The following is a 20205-nucleotide window of genomic DNA, read 5'->3' as shown; positions in this document are numbered from 1 at the left end:
GAAAATATTTCATATTTTGTGTTTTTATCATTTACAGTATGTGGGTTCATGTTCCCAAAATGACATTAAAGGGTTAAATTATTTAAGAAATACATGAAAATTTGATAGTTATCATTAGGACTGAAGTTGGTCAAAAGATTTAATGCAGTGAAAGTGAAAAGAAATATTCACATATAATTTTTTTATAGCACTTTTTAGAAAAAAACATTTTTTGCACCGAATGACCGTTCGCACAAACTTTTTTGAGGGGAGCACAAGGGTTAAAAAGCACCTCTTTTAGCAACGACAGTGGAAACAATAAAAAAAAACAAGCTGATTACTCTTCAACCCCAACAACTTGTTGACGTAAAACGGAATAGGCTGTTTTTGACTGTTATGCCATTAATTTTTTCTATCGATTTTTGATTTCAAATATTAAGCAATTTGTGTATTGTTGGACTATCAGACTATTTTATGAGTAGACCGTCACCAAATTTTTAAGGTTCCAGTTGTATATATTTTTAGATTTGTAACAGATCAAACTCTTTCTGAAAGTTGAATGAAATCACAAATTTGTGAATAATATTTTAAATTTTCACTGTTTTTTAACCATTTTCCACAGAAATATTTATATTTTGTGTGGTGACAAAGACAAACCATAATCACGGGACATAATACAATAAAACTGATAAAAATTGACACAATAAAACTGTCAACATAACATTTGGAGAATGAAATACTTAAATATAAGGAAAAATGAACATTAGCTGAAGCTGGTTACTTTTGTATGAATGATCTCTGTTGAAAAAGACCAACTTGAATATCCCTGTAAAATGGGAAACTAAAAATATTAACTAATAATCATGAAGTCGTTAAAGAACCCACCTCGTCAGTCGTGTTTCTGATGTTTCCACACTCAGGGACTTCTGACATCAAATAATACGATGGTGCTAATGAGTGAGTGGGTGTTGCAGACAGCAGCAGGACTGTGTGCTACTTTGCATGAACACAAATACAGCACACACACACAATCTTTGTCCAACACACAGGTCCAGGCACACATCAATCAATCAGACTTTATTTGTATAGCACAAAAACAAGCAAAAACCCTCCACCCCAACACCCACAGCCCAACCCCAGTTCTCCACCCCCCATCTCACCCGTCCCATTATAAACAAAACACAATATACATATTAATTTAAACAAACACAATATATATAATTGTATATATTAATCTAAAGTATTCTTTTGCTTTCCATATCATAGCTATGCTTCAGTCAATCACGTATGGCAGAATTCAAATGACCTGCAAACAAGGACAGGTGTAGTCAAATTAAGATGGGTCATGCGTGACAAATCTTTTGTATTTCTCTCTTAATGACCTTTTATGCAAATAATATTAGTCTTTATGACCCCAGCCAGTGTGCCATGTTTCATCAGTTACATGAGTGACACATGACATTGTTACATAGACATTTATGTTTATTTTTAGTGCTACATAGCAGTAGCACTAAAAAAGTACAGCTGTGGCTGCTGGGTATGTTATCGCAAGAGTCATAAACAAATGAATTTTTTGGTCTGATGATGTCAGTAGGTTAAAGACTAAGGGTTAACCAATGTTTTTACAATTCATCCTAAGTGGAACGTGAATGTCTCCATGGCAATCCATCCAATACTTGTTCAGACAAATAACACAAAACAAAACAAATGAACATTATGGTGGCATTAGAAGAAAAGTCAAGGGATCACCAAATGTATTGCAACATCAACATCAGCAAAGGAAAATGTGAATGAATACTTCCATCCATCCACTACCTTTATGTGATAATTAGGAGTTGAACTAAACATTTTTCATCATCTGTGTGGATCGATCGTGGATGTATTACAGAGCGATATGAGACATGAGGACAAAAGCTGATCGTGACAAACTTTTCTAATGCCATTCTTCAAAATGTGACTCAGAATATGTTTATGGTTTATCTAATCTAGATTGCACACCTATTGACCACCCAAGAGACACTGCCATCCAAGAAGCATGATGCTAGTGTTAAATGTTATGTTAAATTTAAATGAAATACAGCCAAAAACAAATAAATAGTTGAATGAAATATGTTTATCCTAGCTTATTATATATGACACAAATCTCTTTAAGATGTTCCTCCTAATCTAAATTCTGGTTGTTTAGTTCACCACAAGGATGCTGAAATCTTGCTTTATGACGCTCAAATTAAACCCTTATCCTGGTACCGTGTTGCGTTTACAGCTTGGCAGTTTTCCAGCTCTGTGTAGAAACAGCAGAGGTAACACCAGACTGCCAGGCAGAGTCAACCAGAACAGAGATGTCCCCACCACACAGCTATCTTCAGTCAGAATTGAAGTGTACACGGCATTGCTAACTAGGATTCCAACAAATCTCAACAACAGTGCTCCCGTTATGGCTACGATGGTGTAGAAGGCCCGCTGCTTTGTTTGGTCAACCTGCTCCCTCTTCCCACCCACTTCCCTTTGTCTTGGATGAATCAGTACGGAGAGAACAGAAATGCTGCAGAAAGACACAACAATTAAGGAAAAGCCTAAGAGAACATAAGCTGCATAGCTGGTGAAATATTTGGGAAAGACTTTGCTCAGAACCGGTGATCCGAAGCAAAACAGCCAGACACACCCAATGCTGATATTTCTGATCCTAACTCCACCTGCCTGCCTCAGGCCCAGGTAGATGATGGGGTGAACCACAGCCAGGTAGCGTTCCACACAGGTGAGGAGGTGAAAAAGAGTCTGTCCAGGTGAGGTGATAGAGAATATATCTATCCCTACCAATACTATAGCCTTAACATTTGTTAAGGCGCCACAACAGTAAAAGCAACACCCCAAGACACCGATCAACTCCAGGCCAATCATGTTGTAGGTGAAGATGTCAGAGTGACTCGTCATCCCTGCAGCTGAACCGGAGTGTTGTTGCCTTCGTCGTTGGTAGCCCATGTAGAGGACAAGGATGAAGAGCGGCAGAAGGAAGACGTTGGTCACGGAGAAGGCTACGAAGATGAAAATTCCAGGTCTGGATCCAAAGCAAATGATGGGGAGATGAATGGAGGAATTGGAGGAGTTGAAGGAAGAGTTGACTGACATATTGAGTTGGAGGGCAAGAAAATGAGGCACTGACAAAAAAGAAGAATGGGATGAGACTTAGAAGGAAAACAATAAACAACTGTGCCCTAGTGAAGGCTTGTCACATCTCCTTACAACCATATGTACTAAAGCTTTAACGAGAAACTCTTCTTCTCACATTAACTTGTCTTTTTCTACGATTACTCTAGCCAAGTCAATTTATTTAGAAAGTTCAAAAACATCCCCTCACATGTTTTAGAAGTAGGATATGAAGTAAAAATAATTTATCAAACTTTATGAAAACCAGAGATCCTGTGACTTTTAACTGTAGCTGTAATTTATATTAGAAAAACATGCTTGTTTTCATTGATTGATTGATTATTTAAACCTTTTGATAAAGTTAAAGATTAAGTTAATAAATGACACTGACCTTGGCAGCAATGTTTTCTGAAATGTGTCTCCAGTCTCACCAACTGACCTTCACTGACATCTGCTTCATAGATTAATGCTTGTGCGTCTACAATATTTGATGTGCCAGAGTGAGAGATGGAGATTTTTTTTGCATGTCACATGTCACGATTCAAGCTGCGCAACCGCTGGTTTACATCACAGAAAGAGCTTCCAATTCAGAACAAGCCATTTTAGCTTTCCAGCTACTCTAGCTGCACCTTGCCTATAAAGATGTTTAAAATGACTTTTTGCTGGCAGCTGATGATGGCCGTAACCTCTTTCTGGTTGTCTTGGTGTCTTGTAAGTAAGTGCAGCATTTCATGCTACTGACCATGAGATCCTCTTGGACAGTCTGGAAACCTGGGTGGGTGTTGGACAGTTCTCTGCAATGGTTCAGGTCCTACCTTGAAAGACAAGTGTTTCTGCATTGGCATTGCTAATGCCAGTTTAGCTACAACAGTTGTTCACTATGGGGTACCACAGGAATAGGTGCCAGGTACAATTTTATTTTCCATTTACAAGCTCCTGCTTTGCCATAATATTTGTAGAGATAAAAACATTTTCCATTTTTATGCAGCTGACAGGGGCTAGCTGTGACGTAGCAAATCCCTATCAGAACACTAGCAATATTAAGCAATTACATTGTTGGACTATCAGACTATTTTATGAGTAGACCATCACCAGGTTCCATTCTAAGGTTCCAGTTGTATATATTTTTAGATTTGTAACAGATCAAATCCCGAATTTGTGAATAATATTTTAAAGGAGGTTTATCTCATGAGATTATACAGACATTACAGGTATTCACTGTTTTTGAACCGTTTTCCACAGAAATATTTATATTTTGTGTGGTGACAAAGACAAACCATAATCACGGGACATAATACAATAAAACTGATGAAAACTGACACAATAAAACTGTCAACAGAATGTTTGGAGAATAAAACACTTAAATATATGGAAAAGTGAACATTAGCTGAAGCTTGTTACTTTTGTATGAATGACCTCTGTTGAAAAAGACCAACTTGAAGATTTTAAATAACTTCTAAAAACAGTTTATGTGTAGCTTATAGCTTTGAGCATTTTATTATTATTTGTTTGTGTGGTTTGTTTCCCTCACGGATAGTCAAATAACGCAGCCAGACTGAGAAAACACAGATGTCCTGATTTAGATAAGCAGCAGTTGGTTCACAGGTGATTTGAATCCTGTCAAACACCGAGACTAAATGAAGCACGATGAACACTTAACATGAACTACATGTGGAAAAATAAACATGACAACATGCTGCATGTAAAGTAAATGAGTGATGACTGTTCTTTTTTCCCCCCCTAATGGAAGAAAATACACAAACACACGAAATGCAACATACGATCACACTCACACTGTGTGCACTGATATTTGGACTGCAAACCCTTCACACTGCAGTCGCTTTGAAGACACAGGAGAAGGAAGATCAGGAACCAGCACTTTTGGTGAGATGGAAGATTTTTAATAATCTTATTGCTGATTGTTGTAATGTTTCATTCTAAATTGAAACTGTAGCTAACATTGACGGAAGTGGTTAAAAACATTCATAGAAATTATTATTATATATTTTCATGCAACTTTCAAGATGTAAAACGTGCACTTTACCCCAGTGTTTGGTGCCTCATTCAATAAGCTAAGGTATCCCAGAAGGCTCAGTGTCGCTAAATAAAGCCTCTATCTATGGATACCACAAAGCTGTTCCCTTGAATTAATGCAAAACCTCCTATCATGAAATCAGAAACTATAAAATAAAATTTCTTTCCCTCTCTGAGGAGGAGACAGGACAAGTGAATTACAGAGTATGTTGCATTTAATTTTAATTTTAACATAAAGTCTGTGTCATTACTTAGTCCAATCACAAGCCGTGTAATAAGCTAAAATGTCATAGGCCATGCCTGCTACATTTCTTAATCATCTTTTTTTTTTTTTTGGACTTACATGGTTTGTCATATCAATTATTACAAACCAGGTTCTGAACTAACATGCCACGGGCCACACCCAAGTGGAAGCTATTTCCATTGCTGTTAATGGTTTGCACCAAGAGTATTTAAGGTAGCAATGTTGACGTGGACAGTCAGTGGATCCACCAGTTGAAATATTTCAAGTATTTCAAGGATTGCCATGAAATGTTGTGCAGATATTAATAAGAATTCAACAGACTTTGGTGATACTATTCCTCCAATAGGTTGGCATTTGTGGTTTTTCAGTGAAATGTCTCAGCAGCTATTGGATTGATTTCCATGACATTTTGTTCACACATTCATGATGAATTGTAATAACTTTGGCGATACTTTGACTTTACAGCTAACACCATCATCAGATCAAAAATAAATCTTTCCATTATTCTGGTTTATGACCAAATACATGCAAAACAGCTGCCAGTCCCATCAGCCTTTGTTATGTTTGATGCAAATTTAACAAAGGTGGTAAACAAATGTGCTTAGCATGTTAGCATTGTCATTTTAAGTTTTGTAGCACAGCTGCAGATTTCGTCATCACACAGTTTATTTGTCCAGTACTTTGATTTATGACCAAATACTCGCAAACCAATTGACATAAAAATCAACCTCAGTTGTGTTGCTAATTATCTATGTGTCTCTCTTCTCTACAGGCTACTACGTTTCAAAATGTCTGTCAACAACTCATCATCCACTAATGGCTCCTTTCCTACTCAACACTGCTACTTCACTCCATGCATTGCTGGTGAACAGTTATTCATTGTATCCATGTATATCTACATTGTCTTCCTCCTCCCACTCTGCACCTTTGTCCTCTATCTGGGATTTCAGCAATGGAAACAACTGCGTCCCTCAGAAGCAGTCATGAGTTCCTGTGATTTCTTCACCTACAACATGGCTGTCATGGAGCTCATTGGAATATTCGGGGGTTTCATCAACATTGTCATCAAACATGCCAATCTACATCTGTTGATAGATGTGGCACATGGCATTATGGTTTTCCCCTGGAATGGACAGGTGTTCCTACCTGTCTTGACCTGTGCTGATCGCTACATGGCTGTTGTTCATCCCATCACCTACCTGAAACTGAAACAGGTGACCAGGATCCGCATCAGAAATATCATCACTGGGTATATTTGGCTGCAGGGCATTGGAGCGATAGTTTTCATGATTATGATGAAACCCTACCCTCAGTACGGTCTTATCCCCGGTTTCTCTCTGTTGATCTTCGCTATAATAGCTGTAATTTCCTGCAGCCTTCCTGTTCTTTGTGTTCTGATTCGCCCACGACCAGGTGAGGGGGGTAGAAAGAAGCTGAAGGTTGACCAATCAAAACAGAGGGCTTTCAACACCATCATAATCATAATGGGAGTGCTGATGTTTAGGTTTGGAGGGAATGTAGTTTGCAGTTTGGTGACCTTCTTACCAACAACAAGTTGCAGTTTGCGGTGTTTTATGATAAATGTTAAAGCGCTGATCTGTCTGCCCAGCAGTCTGGTGTTACCTCTGCTGTTTCTACATAGAACAGGAAAACTACCAGGCTGTAAGCACAACACTGTGCCCGGATGAAGACTAAATCATATTAGTACATGTGGAATTCGATCATTTGAAATAAGTGTGAATGACACAGTGAGTTAAAGGAAAGGTTAGTGTATCAAGAAAAACAAAAATCAGTGCAGTTCATTTGCATTTACATTATAATATTTTATATTCCTTAATGCTCTGGACCCCATAGTGCCTGAGAGTGCCCATCATTTGAAAATCGTTCCCAGTGTATCAAAGCATGTAAAATGAGCTTAACTAAGCTAGCGGCTTAATACAAAGACACAAAGACATTGTGAGTTCAAGTGCTTTGACATCACATAATGACCATCAGTACACAGAGGCCAGACAGAGGCTGTTTTTGGGGAACAATTTACCGAAGAGTAAAGAGACTCATAGTGATTTTAAGGTCTTTTCACGTTGCCAAAAAACACTAACTTCTACCACATCTTCGTTGTTTGTTACCAAAGAAATATGTATTTACAACAGTTTTACTGTTACTTGTTTTGCCGTTTTTTTAAGTGTTGAATCAAACATATTTGGTTAGTAAAAACAACTTTATCATTGTTAATTTATTTCTGGTTTTCAGATCATTTGAGTAATGGTTAACCCTGCTGGTACAATTGGTGAATTCGGTGCGACAGATTCTTTTCTAACCTGTGTTACGGCCGCCGCCGTTTCGCCTCGGTGTATCTCTTGTGTGTAGTGTTTTCCCCATATGTAAATTCTTAACTTAATAACTTTACTTTTAGTACCACTTTTCATGTGCAATGGGGATCAGTTCTAGGCCCAATTCATTACAACACATTTAACACACACTTTATCACACTCTGAATGTCAATGGATTTTCTTTAATTAATTGTGATCAGTCTGAAGTTATTCCAGAACCAGAATGGGCAAATTGTTCAATTACTGCTAACTTTAAACTCCCTCATCTGTTTGGGTTGTATATATGGGTTATGTATTCTGTTTTTAATGTTTGCATGCACATTGTTGTTATTGTTTTGATTCTGTGACTTTCAATAAAATTGGGCCTGGCTTCAAAGAACCACTTTTGGGGAAGAAGAACCGTTTGCAGAATGCCTCTTGCCGAAATGTTCTTTGTGGAACTAAAAATGGTTCATCTATGCAATCAGAACTATTTTTGGATCCAGTCAGCACCTTTATTTGGATAATTTATTTAATTTCAAATGGGGTTTTTTGTGTGATTCGTGTAACTATTTTATAAATTTCTTATTTTTCTTTGTGTTGTCGTCAATGCTTCTTGTTCTCAAGTCTCTCTTGGAAGAGATTTTAATCTTAGTGCAGATTTAATTAAATAAGAGTGGACAAGTAAACTATAGGAGCATGCATCACATTGTTTAAACATTACAAAAATTGACAAGTTGAATGTACAAATTGTATTGCTTGTGCCTTGTAACATGCTGTGCTGTGATGTTTTTAAACACAGCTGATGTCAACAGTTTCTACCAAAAGAAGTGTGATAATAATAAAAAAATCTGTATTTAATGACAATCTGCTCAATTGTGTTTTCTGCATATACTGGTGATTTTAGAGGCTTGCTCTCTTACAGTCAATTCAAAATGTTTAAAGTAGAGGACGGTTCTTTTTATTTAGCACAGATTTAATCACATGAAGAAATGACCATGTCACAACATTGGTGGTGCCCATACTCCTGTTATTAACAATTATCCACAAAACCACTGCGGAAGTGAATCATATCTAATTATACTTTTGCCTAGGAACATGAAATCATCTTTTTCCACCAGCAAATATGCTGGAATTAAAAACCTAGAGCTCCTCGTAATGTTTAGTTCTAGCTGACTCTAAATTCAACAATGCTGCTTTATATGATCCAAGCATGAGGGAAGGTTGTGTTCAGATCTAGAAATACTTAGCATGCAGACTTTTTGTCTATACAATTTGTAATGTCTTGTATTAAATGTATTAGTGCAGCACTTTTTTACAGCGCACTGTCTCATGTAGCATGCCTTTCAAGCAATGTCCGCATTCTTTCTTGCCAGAAGTTCATTCAAGTAGACATCTGATCCTTTCAGTTTTTTGGCTTGGCTCAGCATTGTAGTTTTATACTTCTAGTTTTAATGTGACTTCCTGAATTACGCATTGTTTCTCGTATTCCACACCCTGGCATGTGAGGGTTTAATTTCTCTTTTTAATTTTAATTTCCATTGACCGGTGACATGTGTATGTTTGTAGTTGCACTATGGGCGCAAAGCAAGAAGGGCGCTTCCTCTTGGGCTGTGGAACGGATGACTCTGCAATATTGAGATAGAAACACATTTGCCTAAAGTTGGAAGATACATGAACATTAGGTCACATGAGGGTAAACTAGAAAAAATCCCTACACTTTGAAGACATGAAAAGGACAAAGAGGAAGAGAAAAATACAACATGTTTCAATCCTAGATATTCCTGACTTCTCTGTCAGTTTGTCTTTGATAGAATAGCATAGAACATATATTTATTTACACAATATTTGAATTAGGAAAAGAAGTAAATCTGATTATCAAGCTCAATTATCAAATAAAATGACAAATGATTTTTACCCTTCAAGCAGCAAAAATGCCTGAAATGAAATTGTGGCTTCTTACACATTTTCTTTTAATGCTGGCATTTCTTTTTATCTGACTGGCTTAAATGTAAATGGCAAAACCTCTTCAGGATTTATCAGCACCCCGTGAAAAACCAACGAACAAGGCTGTGGGTCATGTTATCTCACGGGAACTCTGCCAAAAATGAACTGAAAGCAGAAAATAAAGGATTCCTTCAAACAGTGATGCATGTTGGACTTTTTTTTACTGACCACACACTTGTCATTCTACGGAGCCCCCGAGGTGACAAAAAAAGACGAGGAAGTCGAGATCACGAGTTTCAAAGTCGAGATCTCGAGTTTTAAAGTCGTGATCTCGAGTTTCAAAGTCGAGAGCGGAGTTTTTTTTTTCGTCTTTTTTTTCCGTATCATTCACTCTGTCACTCTCATGTCACGTTTCTGGTGGTGGCACCTCCAACACTTCTGCTTTCCAGAATGAGAAAACACTTTCAGTTTGATTTTTAAAATTCTTTTTTTTACAGTAAGAAAATGCATTTTAAATTGATTCGACAACTACAATGTTGTGTTTTGTTCAAAAGTTAAGCTTTGAATGAGGAATTGAATTGAAGGTAAGTTTGAAAAAATGGGAATACAGAATGAGAAAAACACCCATAAACCCATTTCCCACAATGTTACTTGAAATGAGTGAGCTCTGTATACAGTGAAAGCTGTTAGGCAATCGGCATTGAATCTAAAAGAGTCGTTTCAGTTTAATGTCTTTTATTACATTGCAGATACAAAATATTTTGCTGATCAGATAGCAAACAGTGCAGTACAGTGAACATTAGTCAATGATCTGAGCAAAAAAATAATCTCTATACATTAAAATCAAATGTGCAACCCTGTAATTTTTAGAGAAGTTGCTGCAGACTCACAATAATCACAACAAGATTCTGGTGGAACAATCATCCTTTTGTCAAACTGGCTCTATTTCCTTTAATTCAATGATTGTCTAGTCTCATCAATCCACCTTTCACTACTAAAAACACCAGTTGATCCAGTTCAGAGTCTGACAGTAGATCACAATAAGCCTCATTCTTAAGCTAAGCATTACAATCACCTAGAGCTCGTCCTGCTGTCGCGTTCCAGCTGACTCTTTGCGTGCCGCTGTGTGAATGTTTGTAGCGGCCCTGATTGCAGATTTCATAGAGGTCTCGATCCAAGCATGAGGGAAGGCTGTGTGTTCACCAGCAAAGTGCACGCTGCCTTCACTCCTGAAGAGCTCCTTAGAGTACTCTAAATGTTGGTACGGTGTGAAGAGAGCAAAGGCACCCAAACTGTAAGGATCCACGCTCCACCTCTTTACCACTACCCCTGTGCAGAGCGATTTGACTCGCTCACCATGGATCTTTGCCAAATCTCTCAAAGCCAACTCTTTCAGGTCTTCATCACTTGCACCTGTGAAGAGGAGGGAGTCGTCAGACCAGGTGTAGGAGGCCAGGAGGACACCAACAGTCTTATTTGTTTGGAAACTGTGGCTGGGGTAGTAGATGTAACGAGAGGGCCCATCGGTGATGCTCTTTCCTCCTCGGATGCCATCCCTCTTCCAGAATATCTCGTTAAAGGTGAGGATGATTTTAGTGGAGCTTTCATAGTGGACTGCCCTCAGGGCGTGCATCTTTGGGATGGAAAGAGATGGCTCAAAGTCAATGTAGAGAGCTGCCTTTGCTGTGGTTGTTACCAGGACGACATCAGCATGAAGGTCAGTCAAAGAGAGATCTCGGCCTGTCTGATACGATACAATTACACCTTTGTCTGAGTGCTTGATACGTTTGACTGGAGAGTTGAGGAGGATGGGGATATCAAGGACAGTGAGAAAAGCTTTTGTTAGGAGATCTGACCCACCGGTCACTTCATCGTACCTTCAGAACAAAAACACACATTTTTAGTCTCTGAATTGAGCACACACCACAAATCGATCACCTAGTTTGTAAGTATTATGTCAACGCAAACAGATTACAGATGTCTGTTAAAAAACATTTTTTTAACAACACCATTGTTACACCTTTAAAATTTAATTTCATATCTGTAAATCCACCATTCTTACGTGGTGCTGTCGCTAACGTCACTCTCAATGTAGATCAACTCAGTCAGCGCCAGGTGCATGAGGCTTTGTTCGTTGAGTAAGTCTCCAATCATCGTCACAGCTTCTGGACTCAGTCCACTTTCTTCTTTCAGATACTCCTGTGAAACAACAAATAAATGTTTCCCACATTTAGTGTTTCATCCATTTGCACATTTGTCTTATATTTCAGTAGAATGTCTTGAGAGCACATTATGATTTACCTTCACAGAATAGTGGTCATATTTCTGTAGCGCTTTTCTGCAGCCATGTGCCACCACATAATCTTTCACCTATAGAAAAGATCATTTACACCCAGTGTTATTTAGAGTGCACACACCAAATCATCCCCAACCTATACGCAACACCATAGCTCCACTAAAATTGTTCATATTCTTTTCTTTAGACTCTGCGGTAGATACCTTGGAGCGCTGAAGGAAATAAAATAGCTAAGCACTGGACTTGATCTGGTGGAATACACAAAGTACATTTTTAATACATCTAGATTACATATAAATATTATTTCAAGAGCATTTCAATGATTGTATTTCAACTTGCACCAGGATAAGTTGCAGATTAACAGCAGATACAACTGCGTGACAATTAAAGCAATATAAAAAAAAAAACTGTTGTTGCTTTCTGTTTAGACGTGTTTCAGCTCATACTGGTGTCAGATACGCTGGAATAGACCCTTCCCTCTCACATACTGTAGAATACCTTCTGCAAAGCTCGCTGTAGCAGTTGGTCGGGTGACCTCCCCCTCTCACTTTTTGGCAGCTCATACTTGAGGATGTCAGGGTTTGCTTTAACTGAGTACGTCCTCTTCCGTAGTCCACGGACCAGGTAAAAGGTGTTGTCGTCATCCATAATGAATGGATTCAGCTTGACCCCCAGTTCTTTAGCAAACCAGCGGACGATGCTATGAGGAGATGAGGTGATAAGCTTGTGACTCAAAACTAAAAAAAGTCTGAACATTGTGGTGAAGCTGCCATTGGTGTGCCCTTAAGTGATGGTAACCAGACTTTTGCATCCTTTAATACTTAGTCATTGCTAATCGCTTGGGCATTTTCACACTGTGCACCCCCAAAACATTTCCTGTCAAAGACTGTCTGATTTTCTGTTGATGATGCTCGAGGGTTATCTTGTAGATAGCCATTGCTGCTCATTAGTTGAAAGATTGAACACTGTTGTAACAAGACATTCCTCTTTTCCTGAGGGTAAAATAAATGTTTACTTACGAGTGATTACTTGGAATCCTCATGGCTCCCAGTTCAGCATACCAGCCTTCTTTTTCATTCCTGTAGGTCTCCACACGTCCTCCAACACGACCACTAGCCTCTACTATGGTTACCTTGTCAACAGATAAAGGACTTAGCCATCCTGATTTGAAAGACCATCTGATATATATACGGAATTACAACATATTTGTGTCTCAGTCAGAATTAAAATAGCTTTACTTCATCAAACTGTTGCCTACCCTGTGTCCTGCATCATGTAGTAACTTGGCAGCCGTCAATCCAGCAATGCCAGCTCCGACAATAACAACGTGATGAGATGTATTTATGTGCGGGAGACCATTCTGCACAGTCTTCAGCAGCTTATCGTAGTCTTTGTCTTCCAGACAGTCGGACAGGTGTTCCTTCAGGCTAACAGCTGCAGTGTTGCTGTAGTACAGTGTGTGCAGCAGCACACTGACAGCAACTGGAAACAAAACACAGCACTCACTCTAACAGCGAAATCCTATTAAAAGATCTATAACCTTACTTGTTATTGGGATATTTAATTCAGAATACTTACAAATTGAGAAGAAGTCCAAAGCTAACTGAAACCTCACAATTTGTTGTTTAACTTTGTAAATGATCTATCATACTAAACATTTGGTGCGGTTACGTGGCGACTGAAAACATTTTTTAATGATGTCATGGTCGGTGAGGTAAGGAAAGTCTGCTTGAAAGCAGAACTAAGACACTGCACCAGTTCCTCACTGACATTCACAAAAAGATGAAGGAACCGACGTCAGCAAAATGTACATACACCACATACTGGAAAACCTTTTAAGTGTCCAGTGGTTTCAATACTTTGTCTAAATAGCAGAAACCACATTATTACTGCAAAATACTCACATAATTTCCACTTGACTGCATGTGGATCCATCTCAGTTTGGAAGTCTTTGTCCTGTCTTTGGTGGCGTGATGATCGTGAAGATGAGGAAGAGAAACGAGACAACATGTTTACATCGTGGAAATTCCTGACAGCAGTTTAAATTTGAGATGGTTTTTGTACGTTTAGCTAATGATCTGTGGTGGTATGGTTCAGAAAATATTTGAAAAATCTGCAACCTTTAATAAGAAACACCAAAAAGTTAGTGAAAACTATCTTTTGACAAAATTCATAATATCAGCTGAACATTTTAAACATCCAGTATTTTTTAATTATATTTCACATTTCTACTATTGCAGATTATATTTTAAGTTTATTTCATTTTACATTATTTCTTTTTAACATATTTCTTGGAATGATTTCATTAGAAGAGTTGATAAATATATAGATATATTCACAGTCGGATATTAATAATAGATTAGATAGATGATTGATTCCTACCTTTTCAGGAGCTTGAACAGCCTCTGATGTTGTGACTGTAAATGACAGGAATCACAGCTTTCTTATATACCGCCCTTTTTGCCAAAACCCGGAATTTTTTCTCACCTGACCTGACCTCACAAGGGCCTGACTTCCTGTAAGTTTTTGTTTTCTGTTTCAATATTTGACCACTATTTTTTTTCATTTAAAATGTATTAACATTGTTTGTAAAATGAAAGTGAATACCTGACAAATGAAGCAATTTCATCACGTTGATCTAAAGTCCTGTATTCAGCTAATTGACTTGTAACATCACATATAATGGATTCATACAGAGATATTAAGATCACTGGCCGTAAGATTCATATTGTGTTGCAGTATATACTATCATATCATCATATTCTTGTGAAGTGATTCCTAACCGGCTGTAATTGTAGCTTCTGCACTTGCCTGGGAATACATAGAAAAGCTGTGGAGCAGATTCTGCTGGGAATGAGACCATCAACCATCTTTCGCCAGTAAAACTGGACAGGTCAGACAACACAGCTGTCAAATATTTAAAAAATGGCCAAAGTCTTCCTCACTTGCTGAGGAGACGGAGGTTCTTTGGAGTGTGCAGGACTCTGTTTGAAGTTTTCTTAGACACTGTGGTGGCATATGCATTATTTTGTGCATCTTAGTATAATGCAACACGTGTGTGTGTGTTATTTATGCTTAAGTGTAGTGTTGACATGGAGAGAACATGCAAACTCTGCACAGAAAGGTCCCAGTACTAGCCACAAATATTGGAATAAAGTTGTTTATTTTCTTGTCATTACCATTTTCTCACTTAAGTCATTACGAAACAAACACTTCATATTGTACATACTATTTTATTGATTATTATTTTATCAAAGTGTCATTTCAACATGTAATACATTTCTCTTGCATCAGTGAGACATAGTGTACCTTTCTTTTCATTAGCACCATAATATTCGGTTGCTTAAATTCAGTTGACCAGACCATAGAGTGTGTCTCATTTTGGATATTTAACTGATTCTGAACACAATAGTTTATTTAAGACTAAGATAGATAGATAGTTAAGTAAACACAGATAAAGCCATGCAGCACAGCGAGTCCCATGTTGGAAAAAACCCATCACAATAAGCCTCACTCTTTAGCCAAGCATTACAATCACCAATTAAAAGAGCGGGATATAAAACCCTAGAGCTCGTCCTGCTGTCGCGTTCCAGCTGACTCTTTGCGTGCCGCTGTGTTAATGTTTGTAGCGGCCCTGATTGCAGATTTCATAGAGGTCTCGATCCAAGCATGAGGGAAGGCTGTGTGTTCACCAGCAAAGTGCACGCTGCCTTCACTCTTGAAGAGCTCCTTAGAGTACTCTAAATGTTGGTACGGTGTGAAGAGAGCAAAGGCACCCAAACTGTAAGGATCCACGCTCCACCTCTTTACCACTACCCCTGTGCAGAGCGATTTGACTCGCTCACCATGGATCTTTGCCAAATCTCTCAAAACCAACTCTTTCAGGTCTTCATCGCTCGCACCTGTGAAGAGGAGGGCGTCCTCAGACCAGGTGTAGGAGGCCAGGAGGACACCAACAGTCTTTTTTGTTTGGAAACTGTGGCTGGGGTAGTAGATGTAACGAGAGGGCCCATCGGTGATGCTCTTTCCTCCTTGGATGCCATCCCTCTCCCAGAATATCTCGTTAAAGGTGAGGATGATTTTAGTGGAGCTTTCATAGTGGACTGCCCTCAGGGCGTGCATCTTTGGGATGGAAAGAGATGGCTCAAAGTCAATGTAGAGAGCTGCCTTTGCTGTGGTTGTTACCAGGACGACATCAGCATGAAGGTCAGTTAGAGGAGACTGTTTGTCTGTCTGGTATGATACAATTACACCTTTATCTGAGTGGCTGATGCGTTTGACTGGAGAGTTTAATAAAAGAGTGACATTGAGGACAGTCAGAAAAGCGTTGGGGAGTAGGTCTGATCCACCAGTCACTTCATCGTACCTAAACAAAAAGACAAATAGATTCTTATTATGTATCTCTTATTCTATGCAGCAGTATGTAGCTTAACTCCCAAATAGACAAAAACAAACAAAACATAACAAAGAAGAACCAATACACATCAGCACAATAAAAGGAAGGTAAGATAAACGTTGAAAACAAAACTGTTTTATAAAATTGTGTCATCTGCAAAGAAAAACTTTCCCAGACGTGTCATGATACACAAAAAACAAAAAAAGTTAGAAATGATTAAATTGATGTAAATCATTTGAAATGCACGGCCTCACCAAGTATGGTCATTGATGTCACTCTGGAAATATATGATCTCGCTCAGCGCTGTGTACATGAGGCTCTCTACATTAAGCAGGTCTCCAATCATTCTCAGTGCTTCTGAACTCAGACCTGCTTCTTCTTTTAGATACTCCTGTTAAACAAACAAAGTCATGCTGTCACGGTGATAATATTGTACATAACCTAAAGCTGACCCCAAGATTTATTTCTGTCATTCAGGCTAACCAGGGTCACATTATTCATTTAATTTACTTAACACACACTGATTTCATGAGATCACGCTGTGTTTTACCTTCACAGAATAGCGGTCGTATTTTTCCAGTGCAGCCCAGCAACCATTAGCCGCCACTTCATCTTTAACCTACAAAAAAAAAAAAAACGAAAAAAACATGTATGTACGTATGACAACCCTGACACAAAAAGCAAACCACAAAAACCATTACTTTACCATCATGACAACTTCCTAGGAGTTATTGGTAAGCAGACTGCATGTAAACATACATATAGCGAACAGGATTTGCTCAAGTGACTTGCTTTTTTGCAGTTTTTGAATAATAGCCGTTTTTGTTTTTTAACATAAAACTTGAATTTATGCAACTTTATTAAGTTTACCAGGAACCTAACTTGAAGTTTCAGAATTGCTAAAGCAGCAGGCTCGTTATTTTCAGTCAGTGACCTTTGACTTCATCAGTCATTCCTTAACTTTGTCCAACATACCTTCTGCAAAGCTTGCTGTAGCAGTGTGTCGGCCGACTTTCCCTTTTCATTTTTTTCCACATTGTACTTCAGTAGATCAGGATTTTTTTCCACTGCATGAGTCCTCTCCAGCACCCCATTAACCAGGTAAAAGGTATCGGGGTCATTCATTACGAATTTATTCAGCTCGACCCCCAGCTTTTTTGCAAACAAGCGGACGATCCTGTTGATGGTTGCAGAATTAGCAAGGTGTCATTACTCAGGGCATTTATATACATAATTATTAAGGTTTTAGTTACATTTAGGTAGGTACATTGCTTTACGTTGTTTTATTCTTTAATAGATAATAGATAATTATTTTAGGTGGAGAAGGTTAGGGTTGTGTGCACCTGTTTATATATAGATGCTCATTTAAAAGAATTACATATACTCACTCGTGAAAACTTGGGATCCGCATGGCTCCAAGTTCAGCATACCAGCCCTCTTCATCCCTGTAGGTCTCCACACGTCCTCCAACACGACCACTTGCCTCTAATATAGTAACCTTGTTAAAAAAAAAAGAAAAATCAAGAAGAAAGCAATGCATTAGAGAAAGGTAGAATACCTTCATTAAACTGTAAGAACATGGTTAAAAATGTGTTTTCAGTGGGATTTAGAATTGACAGACGAAAATGTGGTGACACAAACTTATTCATAAGTCATCTGTTGCAAACATCAGCATCAGTCTGTCAAGAGTCAACCAGTGTGACCTTTCTGTTTCATGAATAAATTGCTGATGTCAGCAGGGGGCACCCTAGAACCATGTCTTGAGATCAGTAAAGAAGACCAAGGCCATATAAACAAAGAGAACGAGAAAGTATGATGTTGTTACCAAAACTGTTCCATACACATAGAAGTAAATCCAATCATCAAATGTTTAAAGGTAGGATATGTATCACTACTTTTGGTTTAGCTACAACTACTACTGCTCTTGTTCTTAATACTGCTGCTGATAGTACTACAACTACAGCTTAAGATCACAAACTAATATGTACAGCACATCAGCTTATTGCACATACCTCGTGTCCTGCGTCTTGCAGTAACTTGGCAGCCGTCAGTCCAGCCATGCCAGCTCCGACAATAACAACATGATGAGGTGTTTTCACATATGGGAGTCCAATCTCTGCAGTCTGCAGCAGCTCTTCGTAGTCTTTGTCCTCCAGACAGTCAGACAGATGTTCCTTCAAGCTGACAGCATCAGCATGGCCAGGATACAGTGTGAGCAGCAGCACACTGACGGCAACTGGAAACACAGACATTTACTAATCCTGGGGTACCAGAAGCACAGTTGCCTAAGAGAGTTTATAGAGTCAGAGTTTGTCACTTGACATGAGGAACTGACTGTATTTTACCCTATTTTATAAATCAGATTTACAGATAATTCATTTCTGCTGTTAGGAAGAGAGGTTTAGTCCAACAGTCCACAGATTGTCTGTTTTTGAAAGTTACAGTGGACTTTCTCTATAGTCTAATCTTTCCCGGGCAATGATGTGAACTTGTGAAAGCAGAACAACATCTTTGGTCGGAATGTCTGATAGCCACAAAATCAAGGAACCGATGAGAGGAAATGTGCTCTTTCAGCTCATATTGTACTCTCACATTAACATTCAGCTTCATTCATAGACACCCAAACCCACAATAACAATAAAATATTTCACATGAACAAAAAATCGAGACTTGATCCTTTAAAATAACTGTTTGCATTCTTCATTTTAGCAGGAAATACTCACAAATTTTCCATATTCCATATTTCGCCTCTTGCAGATCCATCTCAGTTATGAAGTCTTCCCTTCTTTGAAGACGTGAAGGACATGAAGAAAAGAAATCCAGTGGACAACATGACTTCTCTGTCTGACAAAACCGTGTCTCAGTTTGTCCTTTACATTTATCGCCGTTTACTGACGATATTATTCAAAAAATTCAAAATAAGATCAACAACAGATACAAAGATATATATAGTGATACAATCATCTGTTTTTGCATGTAAGGCACCAAACCCTTAAATTTACATGTTTCATTTTGCCATAATAAAACACTGTATCTCAAATCTGTTTTTAATAATTATATAACATATACTTATAATCAAGCGATCAAGTGATTCTTACCCTTAAAGCAGCAATGTCTGAAATGAAATCTTGGCTTCTTTTATACTTTCTTCTAGTGCTGGGATTTAATTTTCTCATCTGACTGGTGTGACCAGCCAACCAACATTTTCTTTATGAGAACCCTGCCAAAAATTAACCAAAAGGAGGAAATAAATAATTTCTCAGATTGATCTGAATGAGCATTGATTCATCTTGGATTTTCTTTGTGAACCACAGACTTGTCATTCACTCTGTCATGTTTCCAGAGGCCGCACCTCCAACACTTCTGCTTTTCAGAATGAGAAGACACTTTCACTCTAACAATGGTTTTGATGTATAGTTCGGTAGCATATCTGTGATTTGCATGAAGAGGAATTGATTACAGACAGTTATGAGAAAGGAGCCAGTGGTACAAATACATCTCCAGAATAAACTGAACTGTTCCATTCGAGATGGTGCAAACAAGCTAGCTTTCTAACATTTTTGTCACACCGCGGTGAGGTCAAGTTGGGTTTTTGTTATGTCTCGTCATTTCCTGTTTTATTTTGGAAGATAACTCTCCTCTCGTTTCAGGTCACTTGCCCTTCCTCATGTGTCACCGGTCTGGTCGTTTCCACCTGTTCCCCATTACCCTGTGTATATATTGTCTGCGTCTACCTTTGTCCTGTGCCGAAGTGTTTCGTCTCTCGTAGCGTTCACCTAAGCCTTATTTTCATAGCCCACAGTCCTAGCGTCATAGCTCTAGTGTTCTTTTGTTTTCCTTCCTCGAAAGAGTCATT

The 20205-nt window shown here is 38.4% G+C and overlaps 2 protein-coding genes across 3 annotated transcripts; both read right to left on the bottom strand.

Moving 5' to 3' along the window:
- Positions 1-10375: 10375 nt before the first annotated feature.
- Positions 10376-14394, bottom strand: LOC104937478 (L-amino-acid oxidase). Its single transcript, XM_027287585.1, has 8 exons — positions 14336-14394; positions 13858-13913; positions 13212-13435; positions 12973-13085; positions 12452-12653; positions 11959-12027; positions 11720-11856; positions 10376-11534 (listed from the first exon to the last, which is right to left on the bottom strand). The coding sequence occupies exons 2-8, from the start codon at positions 13886-13888 to the stop codon at positions 10733-10735; spliced, it is 1578 nt and encodes a 525-aa protein (XP_027143386.1). The 5' UTR covers positions 13889-13913; positions 14336-14394; the 3' UTR covers positions 10376-10732.
- Positions 14395-15104: 710 nt separating this feature from the next.
- LOC104937491 (L-amino-acid oxidase-like) lies at positions 15105-19623 on the bottom strand. Of its 2 annotated transcripts, none has more exons than XM_027287583.1 (8): positions 19448-19623; positions 19073-19134; positions 18362-18585; positions 17738-17847; positions 17325-17526; positions 16900-16968; positions 16604-16740; positions 15105-16319 (listed from the first exon to the last, which is right to left on the bottom strand). In XM_027287583.1, exons 2-8 carry the CDS (start codon positions 19110-19112, stop codon positions 15518-15520), a joined length of 1584 nt encoding a protein of 527 aa, XP_027143384.1. In that variant the 5' UTR covers positions 19113-19134; positions 19448-19623; the 3' UTR covers positions 15105-15517. The 2 variants fall into 2 exon arrangements, with proteins under 2 accessions (XP_027143384.1, XP_027143385.1); XM_027287584.1 differs by having other exon boundaries at positions 19073-19131.
- Positions 19624-20205: the final 582 nt, after the last annotated feature.

The sequence above is a fragment of the Larimichthys crocea genome, chromosome XIV (assembly GCF_000972845.2).
Source record: "Larimichthys crocea isolate SSNF chromosome XIV, L_crocea_2.0, whole genome shotgun sequence".
NCBI classification, from domain to species: domain Eukaryota; kingdom Metazoa; phylum Chordata; class Actinopteri; family Sciaenidae; genus Larimichthys; species Larimichthys crocea.
Note: the sequence above shows the minus strand (reverse complement) of the source record. Positions and strands in the feature narration are given on the sequence as shown.

Coding starts and splice junctions, on each gene's coding strand:
- LOC104937491 (XM_027287583.1), bottom strand. CDS start 19,112: ATGGATCTGCAAGAGGCGAAATATGGAATATGGAAAATTT. Junction 16,741..16,899: donor ACGACCGCTATTCTGTGAAG/GTAAAACACAGC, acceptor TTTGTTTAACAG/GAGTATCTAAAAGAAGAAGC. Junction 16,320..16,603: donor GACATCAATGACCATACTTG/GTGAGGCCGTGC, acceptor CTTTTTGTTTAG/GTACGATGAAGTGACTGGTG.
- LOC104937478 (XM_027287585.1), bottom strand. CDS start 13,888: ATGGATCCACATGCAGTCAAGTGGAAATTAT. Junction 13,086..13,211: donor TACATGATGCAGGACACAGG/GTAGGCAACAGT, acceptor TCTGTTGACAAG/GTAACCATAGTAGAGGCTAG. Junction 12,028..12,451: donor TACAGCGAGCTTTGCAGAAG/GTATTCTACAGT, acceptor TCTTTTCTATAG/GTGAAAGATTATGTGGTGGC.